Here is a 20811-nt window from a genome sequence, read left to right on the forward strand (position 1 = left end):
GCTGCCGCCGTCGCTCGCCCTTCTCCGGAGCTGCCGCCACCGCCGCCATTTGCACGGGGACCCCAGTGACAGGGGCTCGGCGGAGGGGCGGAGGGAGGGGGGGAGGGCCCGCGGAGCCCCCGAGGGCGGGAGCGACGCCGCCGGCGCCGTCCCGGCTCCCTGCGCGACCGCGCCGCCCGCGGCGGGCCCCGAGCAGCAGCAGCGGCAGCAGCGGCAGCAGCAGCGGCAGCCGAGGCCGGGCGTGCGCCTGAGGCGGCGGCGGCGGCGGCGGCGGCCCTGCGGGCGGCCAGGAGGGGCGGGGGCAGCGGCCGCCGCCGTTTGATGGATCCGAGGATCGCCTGGTTCCAGCCAGAGCAGCTCGGACCGTCCAACAGTCTGTGGATGCAGATCTGGGAGACGACCCAGGGGCTGAGGAACCTCTACTTCAACCACCACTGTCACAGCAGCGGCGGCGCGAGCGGCGGCGGCGGCGGCAGCAGCACGGCCACCGGCGGGAGCGGCAGCAGCACCGGCAGCCCCGGCGGCGCGGCCCCGGCTCCGGCCCCGGCCGGCATGTACCGCTCCGGGGAGCGCCTGCTGGGCGGCCACGCGCTGCCCGCGGAGCAGCGGGACTTCCTGCCCCTAGAGACGACCAACAACAACAACAACCACCACCAGCCGGCGGCCTGGGCCCGCCGGGCTGCCGCGGGCCCCTCGGCGTCCTCGTCCCCCTCGGCGTCCTCGTCCCCGCACCCCTCGGCCGCCGTCCCTGCCGCCGAGCCCGCGGACCCGGCCTCGGGCAGCAGCAACAAGAGGAAGCGCGACAACAAGGCCAGCACCTACGGACTCAACTACAGCCTGCTGCAGCCCAGTGGAGGGCGGGCCGCGGGGGGCGGCCGGGTGGACGGCGGCGGGGGCGTGTACAGCGGGACCCCGTGGAAGCGGAGGAACTACAACCAGGGAGTCGTGGGGTGAGTACTGGCCCTGCGGCCTGCTGGCCTGGCCCGTGCACACGCGCAGCCGGGCACACGCCCACAGAGAGGGTGGGGGAGCCCCAGAGAGGCCACCCCCACGGCCTGCCTCGGCTGCTGCTCCACGCGGGGCGGGGGGAGAGACTGTGGCCCAGACCCCCATCCCGCAGCCATCCATACCTCCCCCCAGCCCTCTCTAGCCGTCCAGCCTTGTGGACCTCCTCTGAGCCATCCACAGCCTCCCCTCACCTTCCTTAGTCATCCACACCTCCCTCCCCTCCCTCCTAACCGTCCACACCTTCCCTGAGCCCCCTTTATCCATCGCTTGGGCCCTCCCCTTAGTCCCACCTTCTGTCCCCTAAGCCCCCCTCCAGCCCTCCACACCTTTGTCCCCACCATCATACTCCGAGATCCCTTAGCACGGTCCTATCATTCATTCCCTGAAAACATAACTGCGTTGGTGTCTTTCGATGGTTTAGGACCTGGAGGTGCTTTCCTTGCCAAGAATAGAAACATCCAGAATGCTCCTCCCCTCCCCCAATCCCAGACAGGAATCGTGTCAGCCCTGAAAGGCATTGCCTACTTTTGACCCTTTGGCCCATCTTTTAATTTTATTTAAAAAAAAAAATTTCCGGTTTTAAGGATGCCCTGTCTTTGGGGAGGGAGGGCTGAGGTGACAGCTAACTTTAGGCTAGTAGAGGTGGTAGCTCTTCTGAGGCCCTGATAGAACTTTCCAGGAGTTCATGGTCCGGGGCTCGGCTTCTCACTGTAAAGTTGTCATCTTGGCAGAGGGAGCCAGTGCTTTTCATTCTAGGGGGTAACTTTATGCTAATGGGTGAATGTTGCACCACTAGTGACTTTCTGTTTAAAGTTCAGCTCTTACAAAATGGAATCTTACCTGACCCCTGGTGAATTATGTACATAAGCCTGGAATGTTTCCATCTAGATTTCCCTTCTGGAAGAGCTCTTGTGCTGGAAAAGGTTACTGAGTCATTTTTCTTTTGTAAAATAAAGGTTTTGGACTGTGTGTGTGTGTGTGTGTGTGTGTGTGAGTGAGTATGGGGGGGGGGAGGAGACTGAGTATAGAAAACCAGCTTTCAAATTGCTTTTCATTTTTCAGGTCCTGTTTTACATTGAGGCTAGCGTACACAAATGAAATCACCAATTAGTAATCCCGAGTGAACCTTTTCTTAGATTCACCCATTCAGATCAGCCCTGTTTGGCAAGGAGAGACAGATCTGTGTACCTTTTTGAAGGTCTGGGTAAAATGAGTTGGTGGGTTCCATCTGCTTCTAGTGGGTTGGTGTCTGCTATATGCTACTATTACTACTCCCACCTTTTATGGAAAATGCAGTCATGCGCTTTAGGACTTCTGCTGGGGTATATGTCAAATCTGCCCTCACTTTCCAGAGGGGAATCCTTTAGGGTTGAGTCCTTTGTTGCTAAGCTTCAAGGGCGCTCTCCATGGTCATCACATTTTATTAAAGGCTTGTGGTTCCATCCTGTTAGCATTTCCAAGTTTAAGCATAAAGTTGTGGTTTAGTGACAAGCAAATTGATATTGAGGGGTTCTGGTAGTTTCGTTTTACAGGAATAAGCTCCAGTTAAGTAATCACTGTCAACCAAAACCTTGAAGTTCCCTAATTGCATTTTACTGAAGTCTCTTATATATGTTTTTAGAAAAGGTATATTATAAATCCGAAGTCCTGCCACCTCTTTTTTTTTTTTTTTGGTTAAATCAGAAATTGTTTTCCCCTCTACTTGCTATTTAATGTAAAGGATACTGCAAAAGGTTCACATTTGAACTTTGTAGAAGCAAAGTGTTCTTGTTCCTGATTCAAATATTATATTGCTCTCAAAGGGATTAGGAGAGGAATTTTCATTTCCCAGCGGGATTACTGTTTAAAAACTGATTGTAAAATTGTTTTAAAACAGCTTATCACTTCCTCCGACTTTCCACTTTTTTGCCCCTTCCTTTTAAGAGTGTCAGCAGTTAAAAATTTTTCAAATGTTCAATTCTGAGACCTTCCTGTTTTGAAAGATATATTAAACAGTTCTGAATAGTGTTTGTGTAAGAGTGTCTGGTTGCTTGATAATTTTTGATCTGTGGATAAGTTTTGATTTGTGGATCTTTATTTCTTTTAAGGAAGTTTTGCTGTTTTTAATACAGGTATGTACAAAGTCTGGAATCAGTGTACCTCAGTATTCACTATTCTGAGATTAAATATAGTAAAACTGTTACCAACATTTTCTGCATTCTTAGAATGTGACTGCTACTTTGCTAGTAGATTAATAAATTGTGCTGGTTCCTGGCTTCTGGCTTGGCTATTTAGATAGGAACATGAGATATCCTGGGTGCCCCCTCTTCCTCTCAGTGTGAAAAGTGGATTGTAATTCTGGGATAGTGTGTACTGCTCTTTTATATCTTGGTTTCTCAACATCAGCCAAACTGGTTGACTTATTTCCTGGACACTCCTTTGAGCTACAGTTCAAATCCTGGCTTTTTCCAATGCCCAAGTTGTTGCTGTTTGGTCCTCAGAACTCTTGTGCTTGGTTCATGTTCTTAGTAGAGCAAATGTCTGTTAGCTTCCTTTTATAAGCGTGCTCTCTCTTACCTATTGGGGGATGGAAATATCTTTAACGTAGCATAAAATATTTGGATTTCAGCGTAGTCTTTCAAAATGAAACTCCCCTGGGCGCATTTACCATCTTGGCCTTTGTCCCTGTGTAACCATAGGCCCATGGAGTTTATTTTCTTTTCTTTATCTTTTTATTCCTTCCAACATTGCTTCCATTTATCCGTTTTCTTCGACTTCAGGTTTCATTCCCCTTGAGAGCTGGCTGTAGTATAGGATGTAGTCCACCAGCTCTTTCTGCTTGTCAGTGAAAATGAGCCATAAGCCCTTTTCTTTTCGAAGATTTAATCGTTGATCACCATGGAGAAAGAAGGGATAGCAGAAAGTTGCAAACACAGAGAATTTACTGATATCCAGAGCCCTTAGTCCCGAGCCTGAGTGTCCAGAAACTTCTTGTGTAAGGCGCTTGGTGCTTGTCCAAGTTCGTGAGAACAGGTTTGTGTTGGCTACACTGTGAGATCTGTAGGTGGTTTGTCAAGGCTTGGATGACTTGTTCACAGTAATGGCTTGGAATGTGAATTTGTTTGAGGGGACATCAAGGAGACCCCATTGGGAAACTTAATTTTTCTCCCCAGTGCTAGGGGTTGAATCCAGGGCCTTGGACATGATAATGCTAGATAAATGTTCTACTTCTGAGCTGTACCCCTAGCCCTGGGAAATTTAAGTTTAATGACTAATTTCTTGAACTAGGCTGGTAGGAATTGGGGGATGGAAGGATGAATGAATGCGAGAAGTTTTTACAAGATAAGGATGAATCTTCCCTTGGTGATTTTAATGATCTATAGCTTTGAACTTGAGTGACTGGGGAAATGTTTGTGTTATTGAAAATAGGGGCTGGAAGGACTGTTGGTTTGGGGCAGAAGGTTCGGTGGTGTTTGGGTGGAAAACTGAGCAGGGGCTGAGAATCGCGGTGAGTGCTGCGCTCTGTGCTGCAGTGGACAGTGTTGTCCCACGTGTGCCGTTCTCCTAGTACTCGTGGTTCACTCGATCACAGTAAACCCGAGGTGCCGATGGCTCACTTTGGCACTGGCATTAATGGCTTATTTCTATATAATGTCATCAGGGGATTGGTGTTATTGTTGGGCTTCACAGCAATCAGGCAGATTAAGTAGGAAAGAATTTAGAGAGACCTGGTGTTTGTGTTAGGTTTAAATTATGTGCATTTGCATATGTAGCTCATAGTAATTCTTTACTGAACTGGGACCTTCAGGTTATTGACTGATTTATGTAGAGGTGTATTTTAAAGAAGGTATTAGGGTGTAGAGTCTACACTTACAGTGTAATATGTATCTGAGAATTTCCTCAAATCCGGCACACTGTTTTCAACTAACTGTTACTTTCATGCCACAGCTTGCCTCTTCCACCACTATCTGTCACCAGTGACCCTGTTACTGTCAAGAGTCATTGGCATTTCATTGTATGGACTCTTTTTTTTCCATCCCCATTACGTTTTTGGCCATTGAAAAGCCAAAGGAAACAGCGACTAGAGCTTTTTGGAGTCCACCCCTGTTCACACAGGTTTAGGACATTGCAGGAGAGAGAAGATGTGAAAGGGTACTAGGGAGTCCGAGGCAGGGAGGACTTGTGTGCTTGAACAGTTCTGATCCTAGGTGCTCAGTGCCCCACATTTCAACTCCTTCCACAAAACTGCTGCCAGAGGGCCTAGTGTTCGGAGTTCAGAGGGCCCGTAGGAAGGGGCTCCCTTGCTGATGCTGGACTGGTCAGATGGTTGTCTTACTTATTGGTTCTCACATTATCTGTGTGTCACAGGAATGGTGTAGACATGGATTGCAATGAATGGTTAGGTATTCTTATACCTGTTGAAGCTGAGAAAAATTAAAAGCAATTTTCCTGTGGGAAGTAGAAAAGCGGGGTGATGTATGCTTTCACACAGCTTTCTATTCTCTGTTCTTTTGACTCAGTTAGAGTAACATTTAGTGGAAGAAACTATTTCAAGATCACACCCACGGCACTAGAGACTATATTAACCACTTATACACACAGGTACAAAGTATTCTTGATGGGGCTGTAGATGCTGCTTTGAAGAACCAGGGTCCAGTTGCCAGCAGCTGGTCTTTGCTCTTCCCTTCAGAGCTGATAGGACAGCTCTGTAGAGAGCTGGACAGCCTCCTAGCTGCTCAGAGGCTGGCTGGCAGAATGTCCTTTCCACCCCCAGATATTTGCTAGAGACTCAGTTGCTGTAAAGACCAGAAAGTCTTCAAATTTGTTTTACTATTTTTAAGATGACACATAATTATTTTTTAAAATAAGTGATTATAGATTGAAGTTGAAGATGGCCTTGAGCTAGATTTTTCATTTTTGCAACCACACAGTAGATAATACATTTAATTCTGATAAAATTACTTGATGATGCAAAAGACTTTCATATACTCGGAAGCTTGGCCACATGGAAATTAGAGGTAAAGATTTTAGGAAAAAATTAAATGTGGAGCCATGCATGTTCCACTGGTTTCTTATTCACTTGGATAATTTCAAGTCTGAAAAAAATCTTAAAATTGTGCCTAGAGATTTTGTACAGTAAATGGTAACTAAGCTTAGGAATTCTAGCTCAAGTCTTGCCTTCTTCTGAAATATGTATTTAGTGCAGAATCCTTTGCTTCCAGGTCAGTTGATTTAATAAAAGTAATCAGTAAAATGGAAACTTTATTACCATGTTTCAAATACTGTGCTAAATCTTTTCCATTTGTTATAATTAATCTCTTTATACACAGCTCCATCTATTCTTTTTTCACTTTTTATTTTGAAATAATTTATAGATTTATAGGAAGTTGCAAAAACTAATATAGATAGCTCTCATATTTCCTTCGCTCAGTTTCCCCTACTGGTAATATCTGACATAACTCTTTCCTTCAGAGCTGATAGGACAGCTCTGTAGAGAGCTGGACAGCTGTTTTTTTCACAAAGAAACAGAAAATTGACATTGTTACAATCCATAGCCTATTTTAATTAAAAAAAAAATTAAGTTGTTGATAGGCCTTTATTTTATTTATTTATTTTTATGTGGTACTGAGGATTGAACCCAGTGCCTCATACATGCTGAGCACAGTCTCACCCCTCCATAGCCTGTTTTAGATTTCACCGGTTTCACATGTACTTATTGTGTGTGTGTGTGTGTGTGTGTGTGTGTAGTTCTGTATGATTTTCTCACATGTATAGATTCATGTAACTGCTTCCAACTGTCAAGATATAGGACTGGATTGGTTTTGGTGCTCTCACTGCTGTGACCTGAATTCATTTCTCCATGAGGGAAACAACAGTATCAAAAAAGAATGTGAAACTATTCCATCACCTTAAGGCTCCCTGGTATTGCCCCTTTGAAGTCACACACACACACCCTTCCTTCTCAAACTTAACCACTGGCAACCACTGATCTGTTCCCGGTATCTGTAATTTTGCCATTTTGAGAACACTATAAAAATCATAAAGTATGTAACTTTGTCTTTTCCCTTTCACTGTAATTCCTTTGAGAGTCATGGGAATTGTTTCATGAACGAATAGTTTATTGCCTACTTTGTTTAACCATTCACCTGCTGAGAGACATTCCAGAAAGATGGTTTCTAATTTTTGACTATTAAAATTAAAGCTGCTGTGAACATTGATGTACACAGTCTTATGTGAAATAGTTTTAATTTTTGAGAGAGAAGGTCCAGAAGTGCCAAATAAGTACATATTTTGTTTTTAAAGAAATTGCTAATCATTTTCTAGAGTAGCTGTATTATGTTATGTTCCTACCAGCAGTGTACATAAAAGAAATCCAGAGTCTCTGTATCCTCTCCAGCATTTGGTGTTATCACTCTTCATATTAACATTTTCATAAATAATCCCACCTAATTCTAATAATCGCAGTGCTGAGGGTTGAACCCCGGCCTTGTTCATTGTAGGCAAACATTCTACCACTGAGCTATATACTCAAACTTCCACCTAATTTTAATCATAATTAATTTTTATTTAAAAAACTAATGATATCTTTTCCACTTAGAAATCTCCAAGTAAAATTGTGACTGAAAAGGCCTCAGTTGGCTGGAGGTAGAGCTCCAGTGGTAGATGCTTGCCTTCTGCACACAGATCCCAGCACCTAAACAGCAACCACAGCAACAAAACCCCTCAGTGTACAAGTTTTACTTTGGTTTTATTCTTAGTAGTATCATTTAAAATTTGTCTTTAAAGTTCTTTTTAGTGTTTGTTTCTTTTTTTTATTTTTTTAGACAGGGTCTCTGTCTGTCCCCAAGCTGGTCTTGAATTTGTAGGCATAAGTGATTTTCCTGCCTCAGCCTCCCGTGTAGCTGGGATATGAGCCTGCGCCAGCCTGCCATGCTGGTGAACGGTTTTTGCAGTATTGGTATATCAGCAGACTGTGTAAATGCGTACTTCAGATCTATCCTAGGATAAATTTTTATCTGAAGTACTTTCTGGATTAAGAGTTGGGACTTGGCCCATTATTTTTCCCTTACAGGCCATGTGTAGACAGTTTTGATTCTGTCAAAATGAAATTTTTTCTTTAGCATCATCAATCATCGTAAATTAATTAGTTTGTGTTCTTTCTGTTCTGTGAATTGAATCCAGGGGCACTCTACCACTATAACATATGTATAGCCCTTATCATTTTTTAATTGGGAGTCGGGGTCCTGCTAAATTGCGCAGGCTGGCCTTGAACTTGAGATCCTCCTGCCTTATCCTGAGTAGCTGGGATTGCAGGCTTGTGCCACCATACCTGGTCAAATGGATTCTTTCACTGATATTTAAACCTTTTAATCTGTAGGTTTATCTGGCATCTGCCCCCCCCCCCATTAAAGTTATTTGTTGAATTAGGTTGTTTTTTCCTATAGATTTTCTAGTTCTTGGATTTTGCTGAGTGTATTCCCATGGCTGTCAGTTTAATATGTTCTTTTGGCCCCTTTATTTTCTGTAAATTTGTAACTAGAGCTAGAGACTTGTGTAGATTTTCTTTCTTTTTTTCTTTTTCAAGAACAGTTCTTAGGTTGTGTGATGTGTGCTCTGAAAAGACCCATAGTGTCAGAATGTTTTTTTTTTTAATGAAATGAATAATTAATGATTATTGCCTATATTTATTAATTTATTGGGATGGTAATTTGTTCTAATTCTCTTGATCCTTTTTTTAATTGTTAGCTGTAATGCTTTCAAAAGGATAAATTTTCCCTTGTTAGTTTTGGTTATCATGAGGGTATAGTTTTTTTGTTTTTTTTTTTAAAGCAGTACTGAGGCTAAGACTCAGGACCTGGTGCATGCTAGACCAACACTCTGCCACTGAGCTACATCCCCCCCAGCCAAGAGTACAGTTCTTAGGAGGGAAAGCAAGCTAATAGTAAGAATTGGCTTTGGTAATGAGCTGTTGTCCCCAGGAGGAGAAACAAGGTGGGCCACAGGAAGCAGAAGTGGGCTTTGGGATGACTGGTGCTGTTGTTTAAAGGGGAGTTCATTCCCCTTGTGGTGAACTCCGAGTTCTGGTAATGGCTGGGAGTGTCAGGGGAGTCCTTTGCTACAGCCATACACTGGCCTTTGCCTTCAGCCTGTTTTAAATGAAGGAAGCCACAGCAGACCTATGACCCCTGAGCCTCTGTTCAGGAGACAAAGTTCACACAGCTTTAGCTCAGTGGCCAGGAATAATGCATTGATTTCTTCTTGAAATTAAACTTAGATTGTGTTTCTTCTTCTGTGCTAATGTTTGTGACCTTAGTAGGAATCTTTCCCGCCTTCAGGTGAATAAACCACATAGCCTCAAAGGAAAATTTCCTACTCAGAGTAAATTTGTCAAATGCTCCCCCCATATAAATATTTATTTTAAAGGCCACTGTTTACTTAACAGAAGCTGTGGGGCAAGCATGGTGGCTGTGTAAAGGCGGCTCCAGGAAGGTATGCAGAGCTGGCCGCCTGGTGTGGGTTGGCTTGGGCTTCCCTTGGGGGTTGTGGCAGCCCCTTCTGGGGAAGACAGCAGGCAGCATCTCTGAGAAAGGGCACAATGGGCATGTGAAAGGACTTTTCTATTCTCAAGACACCCCTCCTCCATTTCCCCTTCCCAAGGCATTTAATAGTTTTTTTTTTCTTAGTACTAAGTTTCAGGTTTATGGAAATATTGAGCAGAAAATATCAATTTTCAAAGGCCCTTCCCCCTAGTTTCCACTGCTATTATGAAGTAGGGTGGAACATTAGTTAAAATTGATGAGCCAAATAGTGACACATTAATATTCACTAAAGTCAGTAATTTTACATTAGGATTCTCTCTTTGATGTTACAGATTCTCTGGGTTTTGGCAATGTTTGGAATCTGACAGTATGTAGCCTTTTAAGATTGGTTTCTTTCACTTTGCAGCATGCATTTAAGATTCTACAGTGCCTTTCGCTGGCTTGATAGCTCATTTCTTTTTAGTGCTGAGTAATATTCCATTGTAAGGATGTACCAATTTGTTTATCCATTCACCTACTGAAGGACATCTTGGTTGCTTCCGAGTTTTGGCAGTTGTGCATAAAGCTGCTATAAACAACTGTGTGTAGGTTTTTGTATGATCACATTTTTAGCTCCTTTGGGTAAATACCAAGGAGCTTGATTGTTGGATTGTATAGTAAGAGTATGTTTAGTTTTGTAAGGCTGAACCATTTTTCATTCCCACTAGCAGAAAATGAGATTTCCTGTTACTCAGCATCTTCCCTAGCATTCCTGGTGTCAATGTTTTGGCTTTTTGCCATTCTAGTAGATGTGTGGTGGTGGTGTTTTAATGTATAATTCTCTAGTGACGTGTCTGCTAGGGTTTGAATGTGTCCCCCATATGTTCATGTGTTAGAAACTTAGTCCCCAGTGCATCAGTGTTGAGATATGGGACATTTAAGAGATGATCAGGTCATGAGGACTCTGCCTTCTTGAATAGATTGACATTGTCATCTACAGTTGTCTTGAGAGTGGGTTTCTTACACAATCATACTAGACCCCTCTTGCCTTTCTCACAGTCTTACCAGGTAGTGCTTTCCTATTTGGGGGAACAAGAAGACTCTCATTAGATAAGTCCTCTGGATCTTGAGTCTTCCAATTTCCAGAACTGTGAGTGAAGTAAATTTCTACTGTTTATACTTCTGTTACAGTCCCATAAAATATGAACTAAGCTTCTTTGTTTTGTTTAGTTGGTAATGGGGATTGAACCCAGGGGTGCTTAACCACTGAGCCATATCCTCAGCCCTTTTTTATATCTCATTTAGAGACAGGGTCTCATCAAGTTGGTTAGGGCCTCGCTAAGTCACTGAGACTGGCTTTGAACTTGGAATCCTCCTGCCTCAACCTCCATGCCTTGGGGATTACAGGTGTGTGCCTCTGCCCAGCAAGACAGCATCTTTAAATCTGCTTTTTGCTCTGTATGCATTGGTTAAGTGTCTATTTTGATATTTTGACCATAATCTAATTGGATTGTTTTCTTACTGTTGATTTGTGTGTGTGTGTGTGTGTGTGTGTGTGTGTGTGTGCACGTGCACCCGCGCTGGGGATTGAACTCAGGGCCTTTTGCATGAGAGACGAGCACTCTACCAACTAAGCTATATTCCCAACCTCTTACTATTGATTTTTAGGAGTTCTTTGTATTAAAAATTGTTCTTGGTATTAAACTCTTATTTAATACCAAGTATCTTTTTTTTTTTTAAAGAGAGAGTGAGAGAGAATTTTTTTTTTTTGAGAGTGAGAGAGGAGAGAGAGAGAGAGAGAGAGGGAGAGAGAGAGAGAGAGAGAGAATTTTTTTTTTAATATTTATTTTTTAGTTCTCGGCGGACACAACATCTTTGTTGGTATGTGGTGCTGAGGATCGAACCCGGGCCGCACGCATGCCAGGCGAGCGTGCCACCGCTGAGCCACATCTCCAGCCCCAATACCAAGTATCTTAAAATTTACTATGTATTTATAGTTACTTATTATTACCATAAGTTTTTTTAAGTATAAGGATATATTTTTAAGTCAAAGTATACAACAAATAAAACCTTCAGAAAAAGATCTTCTCATCAAAATCAAATAATTAAAAAATATATTCCTTTAATCATTGTAAAGTTCTTAAAATAGAAGAAATCTGTAAGAAAGTCTAGTAGACCAGATGCTGTGTTAGGATCTATTAGTTCTGCTTTCAGTTCATCACAACCCAGTTGCCTGCCACTCATGCCACAGTCACCTCTACTGCCTCCACCACCATGGTCCTAGCCACCCAAGCCGTCAGGAGTACCGTTTCCTCCACTGTGACTGTTCCTGATTCTCCCACAAATCCATATCCTGATCATTCATTCCATCTCTGCCACAGCCTGCCATTCCAGAACTTCCCATTCCAGAGCTGCCCTGGGAGGGGAGTTGAAGAAGAGTTCAGTGTATCGCTCTTACGTATAGACGCGTATCTTCATGTGTCACTCTGTTTGCTTCTCCTGTTGCTCTGCCATCAGCTCAATATCACTATGAACTCATATTGGGTTTAGTATTGAGAAGAATCATCAGCAATGCCATCTTCAGTTGCAGGAAAAGGCAACCCTTTTGTGTACAAAATGATATCATGAAAACCTGAACTTGCTCAGCAGCTCCACCATAGCTGTGACCTCCCATACCTCTTCCATCTCATTCAGTCATTGAAGCCATCAGAGCCGCAGCCCTAATTATGATAGCTACCATCGTACCCGTCACCTCCTCGTCGCAGTCTTTCACACATACCTCCATGCTCAGCTCCATAAGAACCCCCTCTTACTCCTTTTGGCCTGTCACATGATTCCAGTGGCTCTTTGGCAGTCTTCTTGGTGGACCATGAAATCCTTTGATTTCACTTCTGCTATTTCTGAAGATTTCTGTACCCCGTGTCCTTTTCTTGTGTTTCCCCGGAGCATGTTCTGCGATCTCCTGTGAAGCAGACTGCACGAAGGCCTCTGCTGGGCTTCTCCCTGGTCGTCCATCACCAGTGTTATCCCCATTTGGCATAATTTTCAAACCTTGACAAAATGGAACTATTATCCTTTTCCTCTTTTTGCTGCAACCCAATAGTAGCCTGCAAAGTCTTCCTGTTGTGTTGCACAGCATCGTTTGGACCATTCTGTTTCATCTCAATACCATTGATTTAAACGCCCCTTTTACTTCAGATACCTGTCAGGCTGTGGAGGCTGTGGTGACACCAACTCGGTGCTCACGGTTCCAGTGGGAGGAGGGAGAAGTCGTTGCTTCTCACAAGAGTGTTTCCACCTGTCTTTGGCGGTGGTAGCTGCTAAGGTCCAGAAGTTTTTTTGTTGATCCTTTCTACATAGGCATCATTATCATCAAGAAGATTTGATTTCTTCCTTCCCAATTTGTTTGTCTTTTCTTTTTCTTATTTCATTAGCTTAGGACTTCTGGTATGCTGTTGACTAAGAGTGGTGAGAACGGACATCTTTCCTTGTTCTTAATCTTTTTTTTTTTTTTTTTTTGGTGGTGCTGGGGATTGAACCCAGGGCCTTGTGCATGTGAGGCAAGCACACTACCAACTGAGCTATATCCCCAGCCCTGTTCTTAATCTTAATGGTGGGAAAACGTAAATTTTCACCATTAAGCCTGATGTTAATTGTAGGATTTTTGTAGATGTCCTTTTTCAAGTTGAAGAACTTCTCCCCTATTTCTAGTTCACTGGGAGTTTTTGTCATGAAGGGGTCTTGGAGTTCATAAAAATTTATTTTGCATGTGTTGATATGATTGATCATAGGGTTTATTTTCTTTTCTTGGTATAATAGATTATATTATTCTTGAATTTTGAACCAGGTTTACATACCTGGAGTAATTCCACTTGGTCATGGTTTATAATTCTTTTTGTACATTGTTGGATTCAATTTGCCTAGTATTTTGTTCAGAATTTATGTAGCTATATTCAGGAGAGATTTTGGTCTATAGTTTTCCTTGTTTTTCTGGTTCTTTCCATCTGGTTTATGGGTAGGGTGATGCTAGCTTTATAGAATGAGTTAGCAAGTGTTCTCTCTGCTAAATTTGGAGAGAACTGAGATAATTTCTAACTTAAAAAGTTTGGTAGATTCATCAGTGAAGCCATCTGGGCCTGGTACTTTCTGCTGTAGAAGTTTGTTAATTATTGATTGAGTTTCCTTATTAGATAGTTAGGTCTATTGAGATGCCTTTCCTTCTTGTCTAAGTTTTGGTTTGTTGTGTTTTTCAAGGAGTTGGTCCATTTCATCTAGGTTATCAAATTCGTGGGCAGAGAATCCTTGGTAACATTCCTTTATACATTCTCTTTTAATGTCCAGAGAATCACTAGTGATTACCCTTGTTTCATTTCTGCTATTAGTAATTTGTCTTCTCTCTTTTATCTTTATCACTTTTGTTGATCTTTTCCAAGAACCAGCTTTTGGTTTTATTGGTTTTTCTCTGTTGATTTTTAGTTTTCAATTTCATTGATTTCTGCTCTAATTTTATTTTCTTCTGTTTACTGTGGATTTAATTTGTTCATCTCTTCTTAGTTTCTTAAAGTGGAAGCTTAGATTATTGATTTATAGATCTTTATTCTTTCCTGATGTTTGTATCCAGTGCTATCAGTTTTTCTGTAAGAACTTTCCCAGCATCCCACACGTTTTGAAGAGTTGTGTTTTCATCTTCATTTTAGACATACTCTTGTGACTTTTTGAACCCATCTACTGTGTAGCAGTGTGTTGTTTGATCTTTAGTATGTATTTTGGGATTTTTCGGCTTTCTTTCTGTTACTGGATTTGACTTTAATTCTCTGTGTCCTGAGAGCAGACATTTTATTATTTTTATTTTAAAAACTTTGCTAAGGTATGTGGCTGAAAATGTATGTGTGTATATGTATATCTCTGTGTGTGTGTGTATATTTATATATATATACATATATATATATATATAAATAAATAAATATATATATATGAAATGCTAATGCTAAAAGGTTCTCTCATCTTTATTATATGTGACTTCACAATACCAGATTGCTTAAAACAGACAGAGTGAGGCATCCTTAGTGTCCATCAATAGATGTATTGATAACCAGAATGTCCTCTACACATGCAAAGCCTTATTTAACTTTAAAAAGGAAGGAAATTCTGGCACATGCTGCAACATGGGTGAATCTTGAAATCATGCCAGTGAAGAAGGGTTACAAAGTTCGGAAGATGGACAGTGGTAATAGTTGAACACCAAGATGAATGTACTTAATGCCATATAATCATATACTTAAAAATGGTTAAAATGGTAAATTTTATGTAATATATATTTTTATCACAATTTATTTATTTGATACTGGGGACTTAACTTAGGGCACTTAACCACGAACCACATCCCATACCTTTTTATTTTTATTTATTTTGAGACAGGGTCTTGCTAAGTTGCTGAGGGAAAAAGTTTTGTAAACCAGAGTGGTGCTGGGCAAGGGGGCACATGCCTGTAATTCTAGCAGCTCAGGAAGCTGAGGCAGGAGGATCGCGAGTTCAAAGCCAGCCTCAGAAAAAGCAAGGTGCTAAGCAACTCAGTGAGACCTTGTCTCTAAATAAAATACAAAATAAGGCTGGGGATGTGGATTAGTGATTGAGTGCCCCTGAGTTCAATATCTGGTACCTGCCCCCTCAAAACAAAGACAAAAACAAAAAAACCCAGAGTGGTATCAACTGTGAAAAGGTTTCAAGAGTTATTTTAATGATTTACCTTATTCTGGATGTTTATACTATTTTTTGGAACTTAAGTGACCAGTTTAATTTTCATCAGTGATTGGCCTGATAAAACATAATACATTTTCAGGGTCTGGTGGTGCATGTGTACCTGTAACACCAGCTACTTGGGAGGCTGAAGTAGGAGGATGCAAGGTGGAGGCCAGCCTCAGCAATTTAGCAAGTCCTGAAACAACTTAACAAGACCCAGTCTTAAAACCTGAAAAGGGCTGAGGATGTAGCTCAGTAGTAGAGAGCCCCTGAGCTCATTCCCCAGTAGTATGAGCATATATATATTATATTTAGGGTTTTTTAAAAAAGTTTGAAGAGTAAAATTTTTGTGTAAAATCAGCATGAAATTCTGTGTTTATGATAAATCTGATACTTGTAGAAGACATATATGCATTCCTTTTAAGATCATGCTGCTTATCCACTTGACTGATTTGTAGTCATAGAGTAGAACCCTTATGGGGTTTGAGGACCTTCAGAGGCCAGAGGACCCCAGTCCTTGGTTTTGAAAATTGATAACTTTGTTGGGGATGTAACTCGTGGTAGAGCATTTGCCTACCATGCGTGACACCCTGGGTCTATCCCCAGCATTGCCAAAAGAAAAAAGGAAAGAAAAAAATTATCAATCAACCAGCCTCAGCAAAGTTAAATCACTTTATTACTAAGTTCCACAACTATCTTTTCCTACAGCCAGGGCCGCTTAGCCCTAATCTCTAACAGGTCCCAGTGCTCCACCAGAATCGGGTTTTGTCAGGCTAAGCCTGTGATACCAAATAAAACTAGGGATTGGTATTTAACCTCATCTCTTTCTGTGCCCACTGTCTCCCGCAGTCCATGCAGATAATGGTGCTCTGCTTAATGGGCTTGGTGAGTGATTTCCAGATCAGTTACTTCCACCGCAGTGGCTATCTCGGGAAGTGAAGAAAATTTGATGATGGAACCCATGCATGGAGTCACTGACTGCATGGACCTGTACAGGATGGTGGTTCTCATGTTTTTTAAAAATAATAATCATACTAAGCCCAATGGAGGATTGTTCTCAAATGATCTCTTAAAGTTTGGGTTTCTGAACTGGCCCATTAACAGGAACACCTGGGAGTTCAGGTAGCTCAGGTCCCGCTTGTGGAGGGGTGTCGACTCTGGGAGGGAGATGAGATGCTGGGAGTCTTTAAAAATGATTGCAAGAGACAGTCACTCATTTTTATATATGTAATAATTAAAACCAGATGGGCACGGGGGCTTGTGGGCAACAGACATTATTTTAATGAAGTGAAGTTTTGACTCAGGCTTTTATAATACTGTCGTTTTTTTGGATTAAAATTTAAAATATCTAAATAAATAAAAAATATTAAAAATGCTTATGAAGAATTTGAGGTTTTAATATGTAAGATTTTTTTAAAGAAAATTTGGTCTTGCATTAAAAGTGCTGGAGGTTTTTTATTTTTGGACTAGATTTGTTTTTCAGCAAGACAGTATTGATATTGGTCACAGAGGGGGGTGTGTTTGTATATTTCAGTGTGAAGACAGTATGCCCTGAATGCCCTTTATCAATCTGACTGAAACCACCCACACTAATGGATTCAAATTCCCTTAATGGAATATTAGATAAATTGCCTATAATTTATGATCCAGAGATTTTTCTTAAAATTTAGAAAAGGAAAGCATTAATTTATCATCCTCATAAAAACTTTAAACAATATGGAAAAGGTAGGAGTCTCATGTAACCACCATTTTTAGTCCCAGCCTGGGATGTAGTAATTGTATTGGGTTCAGAAGATCCTTTTTCTACCACGTAAGACTGACCAAAGAAAATGCATATTATTTTATGTTTTGTATCAGTGCTATTATAATACATATTTTGTTTTTCACTTGTACTTTCCACATAACGTATCTTGGGAATTTGTTCATGGAGTTTATGTAGTGCTACATGGACTTCAGTGGTTTGGTTGTGTTAGTAGCCCCCCCTCGTTTGTGGGGGATATGTTCCAAGACCCCCCGTGTGTATCTGAGCCTACTATCTAGTCATTTACCTTACACTGTTTTTCCCTAAAACCTGTGATAAAAGTTTATAAGTTAGTCATAGTAAAAAATAATCAAACAGCAGCCAATTTTTCAGTCCCAAACTATTCCTGAATCTGAATTCCTGTCACCAAGCCTTACTTTTGCAGTAAATGGATTGGTGTCACTTGTCTCAAGGGATCCCTTGCCAAAATTCTTGTATAGTCTCAGTACTTTCTGGTTTAACACATTACCATCATGTTTTCTGTTCATGTCTTCTGCCCACAAATTTTGTGCCTTTTCCCTTTTTTTTGGTATCTGAATTGAATCCAGGGGTGCTCAACCTCTGGGCCACATTCCCAGCCCTTTTATTTTTACCTTTTCCATCGTAACTAAGCACTTATCACACACTATATCAATAACTTTTGCAGTTTGAGGTGCAATAGCAAAACCAGCATGAATTTCTTTTTCCTTCTTCACAATTTCACAGATTTGTTCTTAGAGTAGGTCTGAGCAACCTCAGAATATAATTTTTTTTTCCTTAAGGACTTTCACCTTGTCATTCAAAGGAAGCTTGTTTTGGTATTTCTGTGACATGTCTAAATTGCAGCATCACTATTCTTGCCCTTTATAGCCATTAAGTAAAATAAGGGTTCCTTGATCACAAGCAGTTGGGACAGTGAATCTGATAGCCAGGACGGCCAGTGTGAGTGACTGATGGGAGGGAGAGTGGGCAGTACCTAGTGAGGGTGCGCTGCACTGAGGGTTGGTACACTGCCCACCCCCTCCCCTATGGAGAGGGACAGTATGTGATTGCCTCTTGCTACTCAGAATGCTGTGTAATTTAAAAGTTATAAGTAGTTTATTTCTGGAATTTTTTCATTTAGTTTCAAACTGCAGTTGACCATGGGGAACTGAAATTACTGAAATAAAAACTTTTTAAAAAAGGCTAACATTTTTAGTTTTATCCATTAAACAGTTGGCAACCTGTAAAATGGAAATCTCAGCCAGGGGCAAGACTATACCATACTTTTTTTCTTTTTAACTTGGGATTGAACTCAGGAGTGCTTAACCAGAGAGCCACATCCCTAGCCCCCTTTTTCTCTCTTTTTTAAAAAAAAAATTAATATTTTTTAAAATTTTGAGTCCGTCTCGCTAAGTTGCTGAGGCTGGCCTCAAACTTGAGATCCTCCTGCTCAGTCTCTCTAGTCACTGGGATTATAGGCATCTACAACTACTCCCCCGCTATCCCATACCTTTTAAAGCCATCCTCCTACTGGTGAACACAAAGGTGGTTTTTCATATTTCCTAATCCAGTGCTGCAGTGCCGGTTCTTGTATATGCCTCCCTGCGCATGTGTGCTGTGCTCACTGAACAGGGGATATGTGTTGAATGTTTGGCAAATCCTTCCGGATTGTCCTCCAGCCAGCCTGTGCTGCAGGGTAGATGGAGGTGAGGCAGGCTCTCAGAATTTGCTGGACTCTGTTGATCTTGTAAATATTTGTTAAGACACAAAGTAGCAGAGTATGTGTCACTTTTTTTCTTTCAGTTGTCATTAATGTGAGGAATATTTCTGGGTGGGCTGAGCTGACCTTAAGTGTCTGTAGGCCCAGTGACAGTGTGCTAGGTGCTGACTTGGAAACATTTATAAAAAATGTTGAGTTCTCTTAGTGATGAGAAAAGGATCACGGTAGTTAGAATCAAGTGTATCAAAACATTGACAGACATTAAGAGGAAATTTGATGTGTTCTTCATTTTCTTTGACCTTCACTTTTCATATGTATTAGAAATTTTCGGTTATGTATTTAAATTTTTTTCTTGTATATTTGTTCAGCTTGACTATAAAAATAACACCAAAAAAAGCCAAGGATTTCAAAGAACCTCTTCATTATAAAGCATCAACTACTTTGTCTTCATAAACTCTTAATATTTGTATCAGTGTAAAAGATCACTTAAAAAATAGTTTTGAAGATGTTAGGAGGACTACTACTTGAATATCTGCTACTTCAAACCCATGGATAGGTAGAGAGCAGAAAAGGAGACGACAGAAAGAATTTTCATTATCATGAAAGTTTTCAATGCTTCCCTCATTTCACACTCTGCCTTGTCTTTTCTGTGTATCTACGTGGTCTGCATGTGAAGTTTTTTTTTTTTGTGGGGGGTGTGTGTGTTTTCCTATACAAATATACTGTGCTTTACTTGAGCATTTCCCTACTGTTGGACATGTAAATTGCTTTTTTGTTGTTGTTGCATATTGTAAAAAAAAAGCCAGTATCTCCATCTGTTGCTCACAATAAGATGGCTGGGTTTCTTATTATATGTTGCTAGAAAGATTTTGAAGGTTAGCAGCAAAGGAGGGAAACCTAACACTTTACTCCCTTGGCCCCTCTTTGCCTCCCACGTAGATCAGGTTTTTATCATTTTACTTATTTTTTTCCTGGTATAGTAGCTGTGAGTTTTTTGGCTTATGAGTTTGTTGATGTATGTGTTGAGGTATGTGTGAATGAGTTAGCTGTACAGTTGATTCTACTTTGACATTTCTCTAGTGTTTTAGTTCCCGCCCCCCCCCCCATTCTGCCTAATCATTTTCTTACCTCAAAATGAAGTAATTGTGTACTTGGCACCACTAAATTAGAAAATTGTCTGTCCTTGGCTAAAAGATCTCAAGCATAGGAACTGGATAGGATAAGAGGAGGGGAGAGTAGCTCAGTGGTAGAGCCCTTGCCTAGCATGCACAAGACCTAAGTTCCATCCCAGCTCCAAAAAAAAAATGAAATTTTTGCTTGAGGGGGGAAAAAAAAAGGTGAGGGATTCAGCAATTCAGTTGTGTCTTCTATTGAGAAGAACCTGGCATAAAGTAAAACAAGCGCTCTAAGTAAGGGTGAATATAAGGACATGTAATGTGAGCTCCTTAGTAAGGAAATTAATGATGAAAAGGGTCTTTGGAGCTGTGTGTATTAACACACAGATTAACCTGTAAAAGCAGTAGTGCCCAAGAGAATTGGGCAGATGTAGATTCATGGATTCTCTAGTGACATGTGGAAAGGTGTTGGGATTGTACCATGAAATACTTGAATTAAAACTCTTTTAATATTAAACTGGGTATGGTGACACATGCCTGTAATCCCAGCCATTTGGGAGCCTGAGGCAGTAGGATTGCAAGTTCAAGGCTATCCCAGCAATTTAGTGAGACCCTTTCTCAAAATAAAAAATAAAAAGGGCTGGGGATGTGGCTCTGTTGTTATAAAAAAACAAAAACAAAAAAACCTCCCTCTTTTAATACTACATATAAACGGTGACCCTGGGATTCCTAGATACCCTGTAGGTCCTAATACAAAAACAACTAGCAAGTGTTTTCAGTATTCAAAAAGGGAAACAATTTGCCTGTTAACTGAAATATCAAATTGCTGTTAGGGGTTTATGTAAGTCATTAATTCCTCTGCTGTACAAGTCTTCTTTTTATTGATATTAGAGTCTCCTTGTTCTCTTATTTTGTTTTATGGTCGCAGCTAAGGTGGAAGTTCAAGTACAGTCTGTTTAGTGGCTTTAA

The 20811-nt window shown here is 41.4% G+C and overlaps 1 protein-coding gene and 1 pseudogene across 2 annotated transcripts in view; one reads left to right on the plus strand and one right to left on the minus strand.

Moving 5' to 3' along the window:
• Positions 1-302: 302 nt before the first annotated feature.
• Tent4b (terminal nucleotidyltransferase 4B) overlaps positions 303-20811 on the plus strand; it is a 61867-nt gene continuing 41358 nt past the window's right edge. For both annotated transcript variants that reach the window (XM_026392285.2, XM_026392286.2), the window contains exon 1: positions 303-950. In XM_026392285.2, coding sequence (XP_026248070.2) covers positions 322-950 — 629 coding nt within the window. In that variant the 5' untranslated portion in view covers positions 303-321. The remainder of the gene's footprint in view (positions 951-20811) is intronic.
• LOC113185224 (heterogeneous nuclear ribonucleoprotein H3 pseudogene) lies at positions 10560-12283 on the minus strand (annotated as a pseudogene).

The sequence above is a fragment of the Urocitellus parryii genome, chromosome 15, assembly GCF_045843805.1.
Source record: "Urocitellus parryii isolate mUroPar1 chromosome 15, mUroPar1.hap1, whole genome shotgun sequence".
In the NCBI taxonomy this organism is placed as follows: Eukaryota; Metazoa; Chordata; class Mammalia; order Rodentia; family Sciuridae; genus Urocitellus; species Urocitellus parryii.